The 19642-nt window shown below is 34.8% G+C and overlaps 1 protein-coding gene across 2 annotated transcripts in view; it reads left to right on the top strand.

Annotated features, from left to right (window-relative positions):
* The window catches only part of WDR26 (WD repeat domain 26), a 36546-nt gene extending 24409 nt beyond the window's left edge, over window positions 1–12137 (top strand). For both annotated transcript variants that reach the window (XM_057725959.1, XM_057725958.1), the window contains exons 9-14: window positions 2182–2301; window positions 4630–4775; window positions 5082–5160; window positions 5613–5742; window positions 8865–9050; window positions 11413–12137. In XM_057725959.1, the coding sequence (XP_057581942.1) occupies window positions 2182–2301; window positions 4630–4775; window positions 5082–5160; window positions 5613–5742; window positions 8865–9050; window positions 11413–11438 (687 nt within the window). In that variant the 3' untranslated portion in view covers window positions 11439–12137. The remainder of the gene's footprint in view (window positions 1–2181; window positions 2302–4629; window positions 4776–5081; window positions 5161–5612; window positions 5743–8864; window positions 9051–11412) is intronic.
* The last annotated feature ends 7505 nt before the right edge of the window (window positions 12138–19642 follow it).

Below are 19642 nucleotides of genomic sequence, written 5' to 3'. Positions count from 1 at the left end.
TTAAGATGGTATTTTATCCCTGAATACTTAAGGACATATCTCCTAAAAAATAACATTCTTCTGCGTAATCAAATGCCATTATCATATCTAAGAACATTAACTATAATTCTCTAATATCTAATATTCATTTCATAATTTAAAAATCCCCAGTTGTTCCCAAAATGTCTTTATGCTATTTTTATCAAACCAGTGTTGAATCAGTGTTGAATTTGTGATTGGGCTCAGGGGTGGCAAAGCACAGAATAGATTAGGTGGCTTTCCTAATTAGTCTTGAGGTGAATCTGACCTCAAAGACAGTTTTTTTTTCCATTAAAGTTTTTTTTTCGCCTCAAAGGGAGGAGAGGTACATAGCCATGATCCTATAATAGAGATTCAGTTTATAGTGCCTGGGTAGTCTTCCTTTGAGTCAGTTTTGAATTTTTGGACAAACTGTTGTAGCTTAACTCTTTTACTGTACATTACATTATAGACTTTTCCTAAAAGGGTGGTCCTTTTTAAGTCAGTTTTCAAATTGCTCCTTTGTTTTTATAGGTAGATTCCTAATTACAGGTTTCCCCTGCTATCTGAAAGTAGAATATTCCTGTGGGATTTTTCATAAGCTGAAATGGCATAAAGTGAAGAAGCAATTGCTTAGGACACGTCTTACTAATGGATGCACAAAATAAATCAAGATAAAGCACAGATGCTTACATAGTTCAAAGCCATGGCGGCTTGATGCTGAGTGTAGTTCCTGGGAAGGAGCTGTCACTCTTCAGGGTGTGTGCTGCTTCTGTAACAACTCATTGCAAAACACTGAACACTGTTTTTTACTTTTCACGGACTTTTTTCGTAAAAGCACAAATCCTCTTCATACATCTTTTGGTTAGCAATAACAGGTACTCATGTAGGTCTTTGTAAAAGCCAAGTGGCATAAAGTGAACTTTCAAAAAGCAGAGGATACCTGTAATGGCCTTATACTCACTGTCCTGAGCATAACAGAGACCATTTCTGCCTTCAGAACCTAGTGTATTAACATATTTGTGAATAGAAAATGCTGAGGAATTAGCTGTTGCATGTGTATTTGTGTTTCTAAACTCTGTTGTTTTTTTTTTACATGTTTATATCGAGCAATCTCAAAAGATAGTGACTTGAGAGCAGTTAACAATATGGGGGAAGGATTTAAGACTGCCGAATTTTTTTTTCTTTTTCAGTGTAAGGAAGACATTCTGGTTTTTGTGCCCTCTTTGCTTTTATTACTTGGCCCCATTTCCTGATCATGCACCTTTTTTTTTCTTTTTCTTTTTTTTCTTTTTCTTTTTTTACTTTTGATTACCCATTTCTCACAGGAAAATTATGCCCATGTACTTTTTCTTATACCAAGGGCAGCTATTATCTCTCAGATCCTGTTTCTAATCCATGAACAAAATGGAATCAAGACTAGATTAAATGGTATGTGTCTACTTTCTAAGTTGGATAACTTAGAAAAAATAACAGGAGGATATTTGAGGGTTGTAACCAACTAAATAGTCTTGCTTAGTTGGGAATGCTTTAAAATGACTATGCTAAACAGTATAAAAGTTCTTCATTCTTTTCTGTTACTTTTAATTGAAATAAAGTTATATATCAAAAAAATAATTTTTATTTTTCTCTTCCCATTTTCCCTAAACATTTTGAGCACCTTGAATATGAAATTTAACATAATTTAGACTGCCTACACTCTTGAACTAGTTTAAGGGCATAGTTTTTCTACCTATTAATCATGTTCTTAAGGAGTTGCTAACTGCATGAACTGTAATTTTAGAATAAAATTTATAAAGAGCTATGAACTAAGGAGAAGTGGAAGCTCAGAAGGAATAGGTATGTAGTGCTGGGCTTTTCATCATCTTACTTGGGAAAAATTACATGTTTTAATTTATGAATGTAATTGATTTAAGATGAGAGTTCTGTTGGAGTTTATCTCATATCTAGTCTTTGGATCTCATATGCCATGCATTGTTTAACTCCTGAGTTTTTCTTCAAGGCCTTAATTTCTCTTCTAAGTGCTATAGTCTCTTTCTATGAGGCCAATTTAAACAGTTTATTTCTCCAATTAGAAGTATTAAGCTAACCAGATATCCCAGTTACTATCTTATTTTTTTTTAATATACATTCCCTTTAGAAGAATATCTTGAAGATCTCATCCACAGTTTTATTTCCTTGTAGACGGGAGAGCTAAGGACAAAAATGAGCCAGTCTCATGAAGACAGTTTAACAAGTGTGGCTTGGAATCCAGATGGAAAACGCTTTGTGACTGGAGGTCAGCGTGGGCAGTTCTATCAGTGTGTGAGTATTTAGTGCCCTCTTTCAAATGTTTGCTTCTTTGAAAGCAAATTTAGTTTTGTAAAAATAAAGAATTCATTTGACTTCATATCTTTTATAAAATATACTATATGAAGACCTATTTTGCCATCTTTCTAGATAAGCACTGTCCAGTAGAACTTTCTGTGGATTTTTTCTTTATTTCTAAACCATTTCAAGTGCTTATACAAAGTATAGACTTTGAGTTTAGTACAACATTAAAAAGCATTGTCCTACTAAACATTTTGTTCTTATAAGTTTCTAATATATAGGGACAAAAAGACTTAGTATTTGATATCTTTGGGGATCATTAGCCCTTTGGATTTTTTGTATCCAAAAAAAAAAAATTGCTGAATTTCATGAGGAGACTGTCTTTAAATATTTGAGGAATGAAAGTGATGATGAGTGTTACCAGAAAACTTTCCAGCCTTTATTTGAGGTATCTTCTGATCATGGCCTGCCTTATTAATCTTGGAGTGTTGGGACAACAAAAATTAATAGGGGGGCTTCCTAGGTGGCGCAGTGGTTGAGAATCCGCCTGTCAGTGCAGGGGACACAGGTTCAATCCCTGCTCCAGGAAGGTCCCACATGTTGAGGAGCACCTATGCCCGTGCGCCACAACTATTGAGCCTGCACTTTAGAGCCCGTGAGCCACAACTGTTGAGCCCATGTGCTGCAACTACTGAAGCCCACGCGCCTAGAGCCCATGCTCCACAAGAGAAGCCATGGCAATGAGGAGCCTGCGCACCACAACAAACAAGTAGCCCCCACTCACCGCAACTAAAAAGAAAGCCCGCGCAAGCAAAAAAGACCCAACACAGCCACTAAAATAAATAATTAATTAATTTAAAAAAAATTAATAGGTAAAAAGTCTTATGACAAAGTAGACTATGATACAAATGCAGTGTCAGTACTCTCTATCTAGATTCCACGTCTCATATCACTGCCTCGCATGGTTCTAGTAGGCCTTTCTAGATTTACTTTTAAAACTAAAATAAGATAATAAACCCCATCAAATCATTCAGTGTAGGTCATTTATCATAAAAACTTTTATATAGCCATTACAAATTATCAGTTTCATTAAACTGGCTGCGAGACTCATGGAATCTAGTGTCATATTATCTCAGCATGGTTGTAAGCCATTTCGTTCTTTTTTTTTCCCCCAGTTGTCCCAACACTATTTATTGATATACCCATGGTTTTCTGATTTTTTAAAAAAGTTATTTGAAGTGGTCAATATCATTATGATATACAGATTTAAGCATTTTATTTCTAGACTTCTCTCCATGGGCTAATACTATACTGCATTGATTTATTGATTGTTCTATTTTACATATAACATTAGTTTCAGGTATACAACATAATGATTCAGTATTTGTATGTATTACAAAGCGATTACCATGATAAGTCTGGTTAACATCCATCACCATACATAGCTACAAAAAATTTTTTTTCTTATGATGAGGATTTTTAAGATTTACTCTTAGCAACTTTCACATATGTAATACAGCATTATTAACTATAGTCACCATGCTGTACATTTTAGCATTTAAGCCATTAGTTCTTAATTCCCTGCATTCAAGGTGGCCATGTATGTTTCTGCTGACTTTGCCATCCCATAGTGTTTATACCTTCAGGATACAGAACCTGGTAGTTTCCTAATTTGTAAAATGGAAATGGGAATGCCTCTTAGAGCTTTGAATATTCAATGAGATAATGTTCATAAGAGCTTTGCTCTGTAGAGCACATTACAAATTTGGCGGCTCTTTTTAAATGTCATAACAGATTCCTGAGTTCTATAAAGCTATAATTAATGTTTTAGTAATCTTTTTCCATATCACAAATTGTGAATATTATAGGACAGATCCCAGTATAGTGAATTTTAAAGGAATGGTTGAATTCTTTTCCAAAAGTTTGAGACCTTGAAGCTTAAGGATTCTTTTTCTTTGTATTTATTGTATTTATCTATGCATGGTAGGTTATTGAAGGGAAGATAGATTTACTAAGATTTTCCCCCTCCCTGTTAGGTATTGTTGTAATGAAATGTGACCTATATTCAAATTTTTATGATTAAAAACACTTATGGAACAATTAGGTTGAGATCAGTCACAAGAAAAGACAAACTTACAAAAAGATATGCTAAGTCGAGGGAGGGAGGGAATACAGGGATATGTGTATAAAAACAGATGATTGAACTTGGTGTACCCCCCCAAAAAATAAAAAATAAAAAGATACGCTAAGAGATTCTTTTGGTTCTTTGTTTGCTTTCTGAATGCTGTTCAATAATGGAGTTAATAGTAATTTTCTCCTCAGGATTTAGATGGTAATCTCCTTGACTCCTGGGAAGGGGTAAGAGTGCAATGCCTTTGGTGCTTGAGTGATGGGAAGACTGTTCTGGCATCAGATACACACCAGCGAATTCGGGGATATAACTTCGAGGACCTTACAGATAGGAACATGTAACTATATTTTGTATCCATTAAACAACAATTATCTGATTTATATTAAAAAGTGTAGTGGTACTTGCTTCTGCAGAAAAACTTTTTGTTATATTCTTGGTTTTGGTTTAATTGGTAATTTGGGTGGATAGTCAGGTGGTGCTTAGTAATTATTAACTCAGATTCTTTTTCTTCATTGAAATATAGTGTATAATAGTGATTACAGATAAAATTTGTGATAATTAAGGTAGAACATTTTGTATTTTGATAATTTGAATGTCTTGATTCTTAGTATGTTGCTTTTGACAAATTATTTTTTGGTTACAGAGTACAAGAAGATCATCCTATTATGTCTTTTACTATTTCAAAGAATGGCCGATTAGCTTTGTTAAATGTAGCAACTCAGGTAAGTTTATTAACATAATTCTCAGAAAAATTTAGCTTAGTTAAAATTTATTTGTGATTTTTAGTATGTATAAAGTATTTCTATGAATTCTTAAATTTTATCACATGTATTTGATCCTTAAGTTTGTAGAGTCAGCTAGAAATTTTTCAGAACATTGGCATTTCACATAAATAGAAAATGAAAATGTTCATCAGGCAAAGAGATTGTCACAGATTACTTTTTTAAATTCTTTTGAGGGACTTCCCTGGTGGTCCAGCAGTTAAGACTCCACTCTCCCATTGCAGGGGGCCCGGGTTCAATCCCTGGTCAGGGAACTAGATCCCTCATGCCACGACTAAGAGCCTGCATGCCGCTACTAAGACCCAGTGCAGCCAAATAAATTAACTAATTAATTTTATAAAAATCTTTTGAGTTGAGTTAGAATCAATACCTATATTCTCTTTTGCTTACAGGGAGTTCATTTATGGGACTTGCAAGACAGAGTTTTAGTAAGAAAGTATCAAGGTGTTACACAAGGGTTTTATACGATTCATTCATGTTTTGGAGGCCATAATGAAGACTTCATCGCTAGTGGCAGTGAAGGTAAATTGTCTCTATTGGTTCACATATATTGATGGACTGAAAGTTCTGTAATTCAACTGTGAAGGTAGTCATGTCCCCAAACAAATTCAAGATGTTAAATAAAAAATTGTATAAGTTATTTATTCAATGCACTGTTAATTTCCCTTTTTTTAGAATGATTTAAGTCATCCTTATTGTCACAAGTGCCTATTGTGGCTGTGTGGAGGTGTGTTTGGTGCATGTGTCAAATCACGATATAGTTAAGTCATTACTCTTTCGTATGTTGACTTTTTTTTCCCCACAAGACTGATGGTTTTGAGATGTTAGTAGTATCTTAAAAATCAAGGTTAATTATGGTTTGCATGATCTTTGACAAAATTGATTATTGTTAGATCTTCAATGTTTCTTTAATGACCGAAGAAAATAATTTAGGATTCTTATGGTCTGAGAAAAACTGAAATTATAGAATTGTGTCTGCTACCTTTTTGAATAAAATTATTTCCTGGTCTAATAACATCAGTATTTGAGGCAGGCATGTGCCTAAAGTAGTCAGTCTAATTTAAAAGAGAAATTGTTTAAAATATGCAAGCACAAGTAAGTGAGGCAATATTAAAAGGTGGTGTACATTTTAAGGTGATAGAAACATAAATAATGGCAAATTATTGAAAATTTTCACTCAACACATTTTCTTGAGTACCCACTATACGTGTTGTAGTACTATAGCAGCAAATTATTTAAACCATTTTTTTAAGAACTGTATCTAGTTTTCCAAGATAGGCCAAGGAACCAGATTATGTTGGTGAATACTTGGTAGTGTTCAATTACTGTGTGAGATGTTTCTTTTATCCCTTTCTTGACAAAAAACTGATCTTAGTAGATATGAGGATCACAAAGTGACACACGAGTTTTTCCTTTGCATATAAGGGTTTTTTAAGGATTAGGACAAAGACATTTAGGGATTTAGATTTTAACCTGAAATGTATGAATTTATCTATTCTTTCTTTTCCCCCAAAAAAGTCACTCAGATAAGATTGAGAAAAGAGAAGAGTGGTTTGCTAGGTAACAATTGGGAGTTCACTTCTTTTCCATCAAAAAACCTTTTTTATCTTTTAGTTTAATTGTGTTATTTTCTTCTAGATTCTCCTTTGGTTTCTAATTTGATACGATCTAAACATATTAAGCCTCCTACTTGCTTTTTAGCTCCTCCTACTCGAAGATCTCTTTCCCCATGCTCTGTTTAATCCTGCTCCTGGTAGGTTTTTTCCCCTCTTAATTATGCCTCACAGTCCCCTATAGCTCTTTCTAAAAATAATATGTAGCCTAGAAGTGCTTTAAAAATATGTATTGTTACCATTATCCCTAGTGATGCCAATCTTTTTTTTTTTTTAAGCCCAAACTAACTTTAGAACTAAGCCTGATGAATAATGTAATTAAGCCATATTATATTCTGTTTAAGGCTAAGGATGAAACACAACTATGAAGGAAAGAGATTAGCATTCTCATGACTTAGGTGGTTTAGAATGGTTCTAAAAATGTTTTTAACACCAAGTGGATATAGCAATATAGTATCTCCCAAGATGACCACAGTAATCCATTTGTCATTTCTTTGTGAGAAATGTATTCCAAGAACCTTCCAAATCCCCACATATATGACTGTCAGTATAAAATAGAGCAGTTGGGAAACCTTTCCCCCTAAAAGTTGTGCCATTACTCCAGCCCTTTCATTGTGCTGGCAATATATAGAAAAACTTACTTTTTACCTCTGCATAGGCACTGGATTCCCTAAACTGATACAGTAAGCAGAGCTTGATCTTAAAGCCTGTCATTCTGACCTTGACTACCTCAAATCTTAATTTTTGCTGCCTGTTCAACAAATATCCTACTCGGATATGTGTTCACAAATCCAAATGTAGGCAGATTTCGGTTGCATTCACACTTTTCAAGCCTGTAATCTTTCTCTGGGTACTTGATTTGTCCAAGGGGAAACATAGCTAGTCTGGGCTTTTTTTTTCCTTTTACTAATTTTATTTTATTCAAGGAAAATCATTTTCAGAAATGATTGAACAGTACTCTCTAGGAAAAATAAATTCAGTATTTCAGTGAGTACCTTTTAGCTTTTGCTTCACATACACAAAAAATGTTCAGAAACAGTTGCAGCTTTTTATAAGTTTTGAAACCAGGGCATGTTCTTTTACCACAAGTTTATTATGTTTTCGCCACTGTGAAGTTTCCTCAGTTGCCAACATATCCACTGAAAATTCCCACGTTGATCACAGTTGACTGACAGATCTTCAGATAGGACACTTTTCTAGAAATCTACCCTGGGATTCTGCCTTCTGTTTAAGAGCCATCACTTATATTTAGTTAATTCTTTATGGTAATATATGGTGTTTACTACCTGCTGGACTCTGTTCAAAAAACTTCTTCATATACAGACTTACTTTATCCTCATAACATGATGAGGTTAGTAAAGTTGTCAGGGTTCTTGTTTTTTATGGTGACTTCATGAGATAAATAGGCTACTACAAAGTCATATTATGATGCAGATATGGGATAGCTGTCTAGCCTCACAAGTAAACTCTTGAGTAGAGCCTCCTAGATTTCAATCCCAGTTTCATTATTTACCAGCTGTTAACCATGAACAGATTGCTTAAACTTGCAGTTCTTCATTCACCATCCATAAAGGGGAATAAGCATAGTACCCACCTCATGATGGTGGTGAAGATTAAATAATATACTTAGTATACTGTAAGCACTCAGTATTTAGTTGTCATCTTAATTGCTGTATTTGAATTTGAATGTACTGCTTTTCTGTCACCTCTCATTTCCATAGAATTTATCTCAATCCTAGATTTGTTTATTTTCAAAGATCTTGACTATGATTATGTATTATTTATTATAGAATATTGCAGACAGATTTTGTGGTGATTTGCAAGCTAGTCAGTCATCTTTAACAGAGGAAAAATGTGTATTTTATTAAAATAGCTTTTTTCAATAGGTAATTTGTTAAATTATTCACATTTTTGTTGTCCTTTCAAGTTCTAATAAGTTATATGTTCTATGTGTAATGAGCAGTAAATTTAAGATCAGTTGGTTTTGTTAATGTATAACTCTAACTTTTCTCTGAATTACTGTTTATTCAGATCACAAGGTTTACATCTGGCACAAACGTAGTGAACTGCCAATTGCGGAGCTGACAGGGCACACACGTACAGTAAACTGTGTGAGCTGGAACCCACAGATTCCATCCATGATGGCCAGCGCCTCAGATGATGGCACTGTTAGAATATGGGGACCAGCACCTTTTATAGACCACCAGAATATTGAAGGTAACCATCATACAGTATCCCTATGTTTTCTCCAGATAAAACGTTGCCCTACTTATCAAAGTTGTAGCACTTTTAAGCGGTATACTGTATTTAAAGTATAGGTTATAATCAACTTTCTCCCTCATTTAGAGATTGTACACTATATCTTACTCCACAGAAGTGTAATCTAAGACACAGAAGTATTTTTTTGTTTGTTTTATTAGTGACAGTGGGGAGAATAAGCTGGAATGTGCTTACATCTAGTTAGTATTGCCACTTTCAAAATCTTACTGAAAATCGTGCTTCATCAGGCAAGAAGTATTTTATACTTTTATACCCATGAAAACTAGCTAGTATAGGAAATTTGAACAACTTTAGAAAGATCTTGGTTGTGGTTTTACCCTTAAAAATAAACATCTGCTAATACCAATAGAGAAAGAGAAGGGAACTAAAATTTACCATGTACCTATGTACCAAGCAGCCTGCTAGGCCCTTTATATACACTGTCTTGCATAACATCTTCATAGCCCTGTAAGAGAAATAGACAAGTGTTTTTATCCTCATTTCTGTGGAAGTTAAAAATTGAAGCATGGCAAGACTAGTTAACTTGTTGAGTGCTGCCAGGTCTTCAAATCTGGGTCTGAAAGGTTTTTTCACTACTTTCAGATACTTGGAGATGAAGAAAACCCAAAGCCAAAAAGCTAATAGTTAAGGACATAGCTTAGTTGAGCAAGATATTGATGATACTAGAGAGAAGAGATGGGAAATTTTATGTAAATGACTTACTGTTCTTTTTTCAGAGCAAAAATACTTAAGTTTGCTTAGAAGGAAGTAATTTCAGGCAAACAGATTTTTTTTGTTCACAGTGTGTCCCACCTAGGTGTTTTTAGTAAGAAAGATGACCACCTGCTCTCAGTTAAGTTATTCTCAAGAAGAGGAGGCTTGTTAGGGTAGCATGTGTCGTTCAAAAGCATATTTTCTGTGCTTTTGTCTTTGTGGTAGGTGAGGATATACAGCCAAAGGAGAGAGTGAAAAAGCATGAAGAGTACACAGGTCGAAAAGTTTGAGAACTACTGTTCAGTTATTCAGAACTTCAAGGGCCTTTTTGTATTTGTAGATCACTACATGACAGTCTAACATTCCTCTGTGAAATCAGCTAAAACCAAAAATCTTGTTGATTTCCTATTGTTTGTTGTCCTTTTTTAGGTTTCAGGGTCCACTCTCTTAGATGCTTTAGAGATCTGTAACTGAAATTATATGTGCTTTTCTAATTTTATTAGTCATTTTAGAAGTTATTTCTTCAAATAAACACTGGCTTTGAAGAAGTAGGAAAATGTTAGGTATATAGTAACAGATTTGCCTTGTAAAGTGGATTTATTTTAGACATACCTTTAAGGATATGTTCATGCCTCCACTACAGTGGAGTAAGAGTTACACTGCTATTTGGTAATTTAATTATTGTGGGTACTCATTATGGTGGGTGAGCCAAACTTGGCCCAGTTGTAAGAACTGGGTCTAATTCAGCAATTTTCAGTTGTGCTTTGCAACATAGGTATAGCCCTAAGAAGTTTTTCATTTATACCTAAAATAGGAAAATAACTTCTATATGACTAGATATTTGGTTACATGCCTTTTATGCAGGTATCTTCTGGCTTCTTTTAACCCCGCCTGAAAACTTTTTTTTCTAATTAGTACCTGTTTGGAGTAGACATTTTGGAAAAACATAGATGAAGCTAAGGAAATGACATTGAAAAATCATAACCACTGCTAATAGTGATGAAACTGTTCTAAAATTGATTGTCTTGATGGTTGTACAATCCTCTGAATATACTAATAACTACTGAATGGTCCACTTTAAATGAGTGCCTTGTAGAGTGTGTGAATTATATCACTAGAGCTGTTGACACATTACCCCTCCCTTCCACACAAAAGAGAATAGGGTGATACCGCAGAATTTCAGACTGAGCTACTGGAAGAAGAATTAGATACATAGTTCTAATGCACAGTTTTACATTGGACTGCCAGGTCCTCTTTATTACTCTCTTCTGTTGTAACCTACCATAAAGATTTTCTGATCTGCATAACTATTTCAAGGTTCATTTTTAAAGTATGAGATTCCAATATGAGTATTCACTTGCTTTCTTCAGTTTTCAAAATCATGAGTTTAGACTGTAATATGTAGCCTAAGAGGTGATGCAGACACAGTTTTAATATTATGATGAAAGTACCAAGAATTTGCCTTGATGTGATTATTTTTTAATATTACGATAGTTTGTAATGTCATGATGCTGATTTTAAAACTTTCTAACTGGTAACTTTTTTCTCCCCCTCCCCTCTTCTTCCTCTTTTCCCCCAATACACATTTCATCTTGTCTTCATTCAGAGGAATGCAGTAGCATGGATAGTTGATGGCGAATTTGGAGCAGACGACTTCTGTTTAACTTAAAATTAGTCGTATTTTAATGGCTTGGGATTTGGTGCAAACAAACATGATTGATAGCTGGACAGACATGCTCGTCATGAAAAAAAGAACCATTTCTGAAGCCCGATTGGGGCCAAACATTTACACCTTGCTTCATAGTAACCAGTTGAGATGAAGCACGTCGTTAGAACGTTGTTGGACACCATGTTGAATTATCCCCCCATCGGTTGTGAAGAACTGTGCTACATTCAGGCTTACCCATTGAACTCAGTATATATATTTTTTTCCCTCCTGCCTTTTGTCTGGCGGGATCCATTCTTGTTGCTCTTCTGTGTAATGAAGTTTAAATGCTTGTTTGGAAAACTTTATTTAACAGTTTAGAAGGCTTGATAGAAAGAGTGCATTAGTCTGAAGAGTATACATTGGATAGGAAAGAATTTCCTTCTTTTGTTTCTCCAAATCTTTCCGCCTTATTTAGCTTGAGATCTTTGCAGCTTGGTTCATGGATTCTAGCCTTGCCCGTTGCGCAGTATATACTGATTCAGATGATAAACCAGTGAACTATGTCAAAAGCACTCTCAATATTACATTTGACAAAAAGTTTTGTACTTTTCACATAGCTTGTTGCCCCGTAAAAGGGTTAACAGCACAATTTTTTAAAAATAAATTAAGAAGTATTTATAGGATTAAAGTGACTTCATTTGTATACATTTGGAATCTAAACCAGCTTAAAAAGTTTCCTCTGTGACTTAGATATGCAGTATAACTGATGCTCTTCTGGAATACCACATGAGACATGGTCAGAAACAGTGCTTGGAAGGACATTACACAGGAAATTCAGAGTAGCACTTTGAAGATTTCCCCCCTTTTGTTTTATTCCCGAAGGAACATCAGTACCTGATTTTGAAGAAATTCAAGATTCAAAAAGAGAATTTTAAATTTATACCAACATGAGAGATCAGTAGTCAGTTTAGGTTTTCAACAAAGCTTGTTCCAAGTTGTTCTGACTTGGGGAATCATTTTGGTGTGATCTAGCAAGAGAGTAGAAATCAGATGTAACCACTTTGGAAGTTAATAGTGTAATTGAGCTTGTTAGAAGAATTCAGCAGGTTACAGACATACTTAAACTGGGTTTAAAACCTCATAGTTATTTCTCTAATTGCCCTTAATATTTTGACATATAGGGATACATAAATTTACAGAATATTTCTTCTCAGTTTTTCAGATATTGCCATACTGAACCTCATTCTAAATTGGTGCTGTGGGTAGTCTCCCTTTCCCCTCCCCTTTTAGCTTAAGGAAAGGTTTCCTTCATGGAAAAGCACTTTTAATTTTGAGAATTTCACGTTTAAAATAAGCCAAAAGTCTGATGTTCACGTTGTGCTTTTAAACCCCATAACAGCTAGGTACAACATACTTAGTCGCCTTTGAAATTCCCTCCCCTTTTCAGTAGAGGATAAATACGGTGACCATAGCTGTTATCTTAGGAAGAAGAGTGGGAATAGTCCCAAAATAAGATTCTGGTGAAGAAAAAGTCTTACACTGTTTCCCTTTCAGCCCAGCCAAGTCTATAATATATTATGACCATGAGTAGACCCCTTCAGGATCCACAGAGAAGAGAAAGGCTTGGATGTCAGGAGTTCTTCCATCATGGGACGGGTGGGTAGGGGGTGGTAGCAGGGAGAAATGGTAAAGTCAGGGAAGGGGAGAAGAAAGAAAAACACAATTGGCCTTAAAATAGCTCGGATTCTCCCAGAAGTAAGAGAAAAATGACAGATCGTGGTCAGCAGATTATTTTATCAAATTGGTAATGTAAAAGATTTCTTTAAGTTCCATTTTGCAGAGGCCACCATTTAGAGAATCAAGAATTCCTGTTTTGATACTTCTAAGTTAAAATAACTATATGTTACAGTTTATCTGGTACTTCATTTTTCTTAACTAAAATTCTTACTTTAAGCTTGAATAAAATCTTCATTGGTAACTGTATATAATTAAGTGGCAACTTCTCTTTACCTCAGTACAGTTAAATCCATTCATATTTTAAGTGATTCATGTATACCCTGAAGCCGTTAATACACCCTAATCTCAATGGTAACATCACCAACAAAATGTGGGCATAGAAACTCCACAGCTGTTTACAAATTTGGTTACAGTGTGCTATGGTACATGTGTAACATTCACTGAGATTTGTGCCCATTCAGGGGCAATTTGGCACTCAGAGTCTACTATACTTCATCCAGCCACCCCTAGATCTGTTTTCAGAGTGCTTCTGATGTACAGTTAAAAACACTTTTAAAAAAGTGGAGTAAAAGTGAGGCACATTTTACAAGAACATAACTCCATTAAAACGGAGTAACAACTATGCAAAGGTTTCTATAGCAGCTAGGTGAGTTTGTGTTCCAAGTCTGTCTTAACTGGCAGCTTCCTATATATACTGGTACTTAGCTGTGCCAATTTGCCATAAATGTCTATTTCATGCATGTGCTGTGCAGTGACTGCTAGAAAGCTGAAATAAATGAGGATACCTAGGATTTTATGGTACAAAGAACCTGATAGCAGGATGGTCCAACTCATAGCTAGTAACTGAAAACTTTCTGATAGTGCTGTAATCTCTATATAGGCTTGAGGTGAGATTATACAGAGTGAGAATACTGTCAAGCCAGCTGCAAGATACTAACAAATGTATAAACTGAAAAGTACCAATACTTTTTGCACATAGATCAAAATAGAGTGGAGAATTTTGGCTCCAAAAATCAGGTTAGTAGGCTCATTTCCATGTGCTTAAAAATGTTTTTGTTGTTATTACTCATTGATTAAGGGCTAGAACACGTATGAAATTAAATGTCTTTTTCCTCCAAATAACTGGTTATTAATAGTACAGTGTTAGATTTGGGGGTTCCTAAGATTGGTGTGGTGGGTGGTGAATTAGAATGGGGAAATAGCTGGGAGGGATAACAAAGCTTCAGTTTTGGTTTTTGTATTTTATTAGTGTTCATGCTAGCTACATTTCTGTTACTCTTATTGGCCAAGTAAATGTTATATTTAACCAGGTAAGTGGTTTAAATAGAGGAAATTTTATTTGCAAATTCCCCTACAAATTGGCCCATTTTAGTGGGTGGGAGAACAAAAAGGGATTACCTAACTTTAAAAATAAGCTAAGTTATTAAAATAACTTGCTAGTTGAAAAGAAAAAATCAATTTTTGTCAATATTAATCTGAAATCACACTAGTAGTAATATGGTGATTTTTATTATTAGGAGTGTTCTCCCTCTAGAGTGGCATTCCATGACATTAATAGAAAACCCTTTTTTCCCCACCCCTCCCCATCTTGAAATTTTCTTTTTTAGGATATTGGTTCCTGCACACAAGAACTGACCCTATCACCTCTACTCACAGTGGTAAATATATCGTACATCTCTTGAAAGGGAAATATCCATGTCAGTTTCTTTCACAGCAGAAGAATGGCTACTTTTGAATGGGGAGGAAGGAAAGAAGACATTTTTCTTAATATCCTTTTTGTCCCATCTCTAAAATGTTTAAATATCTTGATTTCGTTTTACTTTAATTTCTCATTTAGATTTTAGCAACTTCTTTTGGGGATGTTCTCCAAAATATTACTTCCATTTCAAAAACCATATCTAATTTAATATAAACCGCTAACTTTAAAAGAAGAGGTGAATTTGCATCTACACTTAGACACTTTCTAAAAACAGGGTGAACTTAATTGAAAATTTTCAGTGTTGTTAAGCTATTGTTATAGTAGCTGCCCTATAGTCGCAAAAACTATGAAAACCCATCTCTTATCTACTTAATCCAGGTAGCCTGGATTTAATGAAACTAATAGTATAAAAATGTGTGCGTGTGTGTGTGTTGTGTGTTTGTATGAAAGAGAGAGAGTACTTAATTCATAAAAAGTCCTGGAAACAGCTGTTCTGGGTTCTTGTCAATTTTACTAAAAGTCTCGTGCACATGTGAAGGTGCCCTCTCTGAATTTAAGGTTTGGTTAATACTGGTATATTTTTATAAGACTGAAATTGTGTCCCCATCTTAAGCATTTTCATCATCAGGGTCAATGTGCTAAAAACTGAATCGGAACATTTTTAGGCACAGATGGAAAAAATGTTATTGGCTCCTTGAAAGTGTGTGTGTGTGTGTGTGTGTGTGTGTGTGTGTGTGTGTGTGTGTGTGTGTGTGTGGCGAGGGGAATAGATCCACAAAAGCATGTATGTACTTACAAACCAAGCTGTAGAGATCAAGAAAAGAACTGTGTTGATCTCAAGATTTCTGAATTGTCAAGATTTACATGGCATTGTGGTGGAACTAGTTAACACTTAGAGCTTTTGGTATGTAATAACTATTTGCTATGGACTGATTAAATGTTTCAAAGAATTGTGTTCTTAAATTTTGGGGGGTTTTTTGTTTTTTTGTTTGTTTTTTAACTGCCTCTCAGATTATATATTTAGTAGTTTAAATTTCTTTGCTTTATTATTTCATTAAAGCATAAAAAACTTCAGGTCTCTGATATATTTATTTTCACTTGTTCTACTAATTATTTACAAAACACCCTTTGTTAACTTTTATTTTATAAATGTGTAGTATATTAAATGTCTTTAATTTTTGTTCAATTGAAACTACATTAACTTTGATTTGCTTTCCTGGGATTTTTTTTTTAATACACCTTTTCCATGTCAGTGCATAGCACTTAACCAATCGTTTGTATTCCCTTTCAATCCAATAAACAGAATGAATAATTAAGTAATTGTTGCTGTGTTAAATCTCCTAATAGCCATTAGCCTGAGTGTTTAAATAGTACTGTTTTTACCTAAAACAATTGATTTGCTGATTCTGACATCCATAGATTTACCTAGGTTTTTCTTAGCTGTGTCTAACAGAGCACTGCTTTGCCAATTGAGATCTTTTTAAAGAGCTATTGTGTGTAATCATGGGTTAATTTAGAAAAATCTCGGGAACGTTTTAAAGGAATCATATAATGCACGCCATTCAAAAATATTACTACATCTGAAATTATGCATTTAGGCAGTGGATATACTGATGAGGGGAGAAAGTATATTTCCAGTTTGAAATTAAAATTTATTTCATAACAAATAAATATATAGTTCTTTAAAGATCTCCTTGGAAGAGAAGGACAAATATTGTATGCTAACTCACATATACGGAATCTAAAAATGGTACTGATGAACTCAGTGACAAGAACAAGGACGCAGATACAGAGAATGGACTGGAGAACGCGAGGTATGGGAGGGGGCGGGGGGTGAAGGGGAAACTGAGAAGAAGCGAGAGAGTAGCACAGACATATATATACTACCAACTGTAAAATAGTCAGTGGGAAGTTGTTGTATAACAAAGGGAGTCCAACTCGAGGATGGAAGATGCCTTAGAGGACTGGGGCAGGGAGGGTGGGGGGGACTCGGGGTGGGGGGCGTCAAGGAAGGGAGGGAATACGGGGATATGTATATAAAAACAGTTGATTGAACCTGGTGTACCCCCCCAAAAAAAATAAAAATAATAAAAAAAAAAAAGATCTCCTTGGAGAAAGCATTCATTCAATGTATACAAACCTATATAGTACATTTGTATTTATGAAAAAAAGGAAAAGAATACCAATTGCCCATCAGGGTGAATTACTGCAGAAGTAGGCTTAATGATTTTTACTACTAAGAGTGGTGTTCTGGACAGTAAAAGGAAGTTCAAATGTGAAAAATTAGTATTTGGCAGGCAATCAATGGACGGTCAGATCCACTGATGAGGCAGAGTGAGGTGGTGCTCACCGCTTTAAAGGTATGGTTTGCCACCTCTTCTGATCAACAGGCAAGAGAAAAGTTTTTTCTACTTGGAGTCTTTAAATATAGCTATACTTTGCAGATTTAGCTTAAAGTTTCATGCCAGATCCCAGCACCAGGTATAGAAAATTCCCCAACCTTAATAAATCTTAGAGTTGTATTTTAAAAACACAATTCAGTTCCCTTCCACTTAAGCAAAAGAAAAGTTGGTCTTTACTTACATCATTTCATGATGTCTACTTGAAATTTTTTCCAGAAGAACTTAAAACTGTTAAAGAACATTCAACAAACAAAATGACCCCATCATCCTATCACTACTTCCAAGAATCTTAAGTGTCTGCCATTGGTTTTGTGGCAGTGGACTCCTCCCTCCAACCTGATAAGCATGCTTAAGATAAGCTTGCTGTATAGGGAACAGTACAATCACAGTTAACAAAATATTAAATCGGCATGTGATTTATAGCTAAATGCTAGAAACAGGGAAGACCAAAAATAAATTTTCAATAAAGTTTTAATTTCTTTTTCTGATGTTAGGATTAGTGGCTTCTTTGGTCACTGCATTAAATTGATGCAACTGGAGTCCCTCATACACAATTTAAGACATCTTATGTAAGACATAATTAGCCATGGTAATAGACTGTATCTAGAATTCAAATAAATGAATATGCTAATATTCTTCATTTAAGTCCTCCTGTTTGGTTTTTTCCTCATTTGAATATAATTTTTAAATGCAGCTACACATTGAATTGGTAATTGTATACCAAATAGTTTCCAAATATTGAATAATTTTCCCTCATCCCCCAAATGGAAAAATATTAGTTTGTGGCCTGTGAATTCAGGAAAGCGGTCTTGATTTGATTATCAACAAAAAACCTGTTCTAAAAGTTCTTTCACACTATATTTAAATGGGCTCTTTTTCACCCATTAATTGATTTGCATGAAAAAACATTTTCAGTGAGATGTTTTCTTGTCCACAAAGAACTGATACTAAACAACTGGTTTGGTTTTAATGTCTTGTCTTTCTAAACTTTCTCCTGTGTTTGTCTATATTAGTATGATTGGAGTGCTTATTGGGTACCAGGCACTTTATATATATTACTTAAACTTCTGTCTCTGCAAGTATCGCTCACTTTTTTTCAGAGATAAACTCATGCTTAAGGAAACTGTAATACAGTTAATAGATGGTAGCACTGGGATTCAAACCCATTTGACGCCAAAGCCTGTGCTTTTAACTCCTAAATCCAGGTGCATTTGAGACTCAACTGAAGGCTTTGTTAACTTAGATTTCTAAGTCACCTTCCAGATCACAAGTCATATTTGTTAACACATCAGGTAATTGAATGTTGTCAGCAGGCACTGATCAACTTACTAGTGGTTTTTGAAAACCGTGGGACTATGCTGTATTACTTCAGCAATGAGACCAAGAATTAAAAGCAACAGCAAGAGTGGTATTGAGAGGGACTAACCACAACGGTCCACACTATTTGGTCATTGAGTAACACAAGTACAGAACTGGTGTCCCTTCGGGCTAATACGTTCAGTGCTTGCTTTAGGCCACTCACTATGGATGAGCTGCTCGTTTCATTCTCATTTAATTCTCAAGGCAGCTTCATGGGGCAAATACTCTAATTTCCATTTTACAAATGAGAGAAGTAAGCTGAAATAAATTAACTGGTATGAAGGAGCTGGGATTCAAAGCCAGGTGCCCCTGAGTTTATGCTTTTAGCCATTATACCACATAAACCTCCGTTAGTCTGTAGATGGCCACTTACCCTGGATTAAAAATTGATTTAAAAACTTGTCAGAGATAGGTAAAACACTTAAGGGCACACTTTACTGATTCTAGTTAACTGTAATTCATAGAAGAAAATGACACTTTTGAAATTATACAGATTTTTTCCATACAATTAAAGCAATAAAATAGGCTCATGAAGTTTTATAGAAGAAAACCTCCACAATAAATGTCTTCAAATTGTTTTATAAAGTAGTGGTTTTAGAGTCATCAGACCTAAATATAAACCCTAGTATTTGATGTGTTGAAATAACTTATCTCTCAGAGTTAGTTCCCTCATCTATGAAAGGAGCTAACAGTATCTTACCAGAAGCATTGTGATGGGTAAGAATGCACATAGTAAAATCACAAACGATTTTTAAAGAGTTTATGGCAGTCAGCAAAAGCCAGAATACTGGAGGTTCTGCACAACAAAGGACTTGATTGTTAAATCAAATGAAACAGTTTCTTCAACAAATTTTGCAAGAGGAAAAAAAAAGGGAATTTAGATTAGGAGACTAAGAGACAGTAACCAAATGAAATGTACAAATCTTTTTTGAATCCCAATGTGAACAAACCAATTGTAAAACTTGAGCCAACAGGGGGGAAATTGGAGCAC

The sequence above is a fragment of the Hippopotamus amphibius genome, chromosome 3 (genome assembly GCF_030028045.1).
Source record: "Hippopotamus amphibius kiboko isolate mHipAmp2 chromosome 3, mHipAmp2.hap2, whole genome shotgun sequence".
NCBI classification, from domain to species: domain Eukaryota; kingdom Metazoa; phylum Chordata; class Mammalia; order Artiodactyla; family Hippopotamidae; genus Hippopotamus; species Hippopotamus amphibius.
The sequence above is the reverse complement of the archived record's forward strand: the minus strand, read 5'-3'. Positions and strand labels throughout refer to the sequence as shown.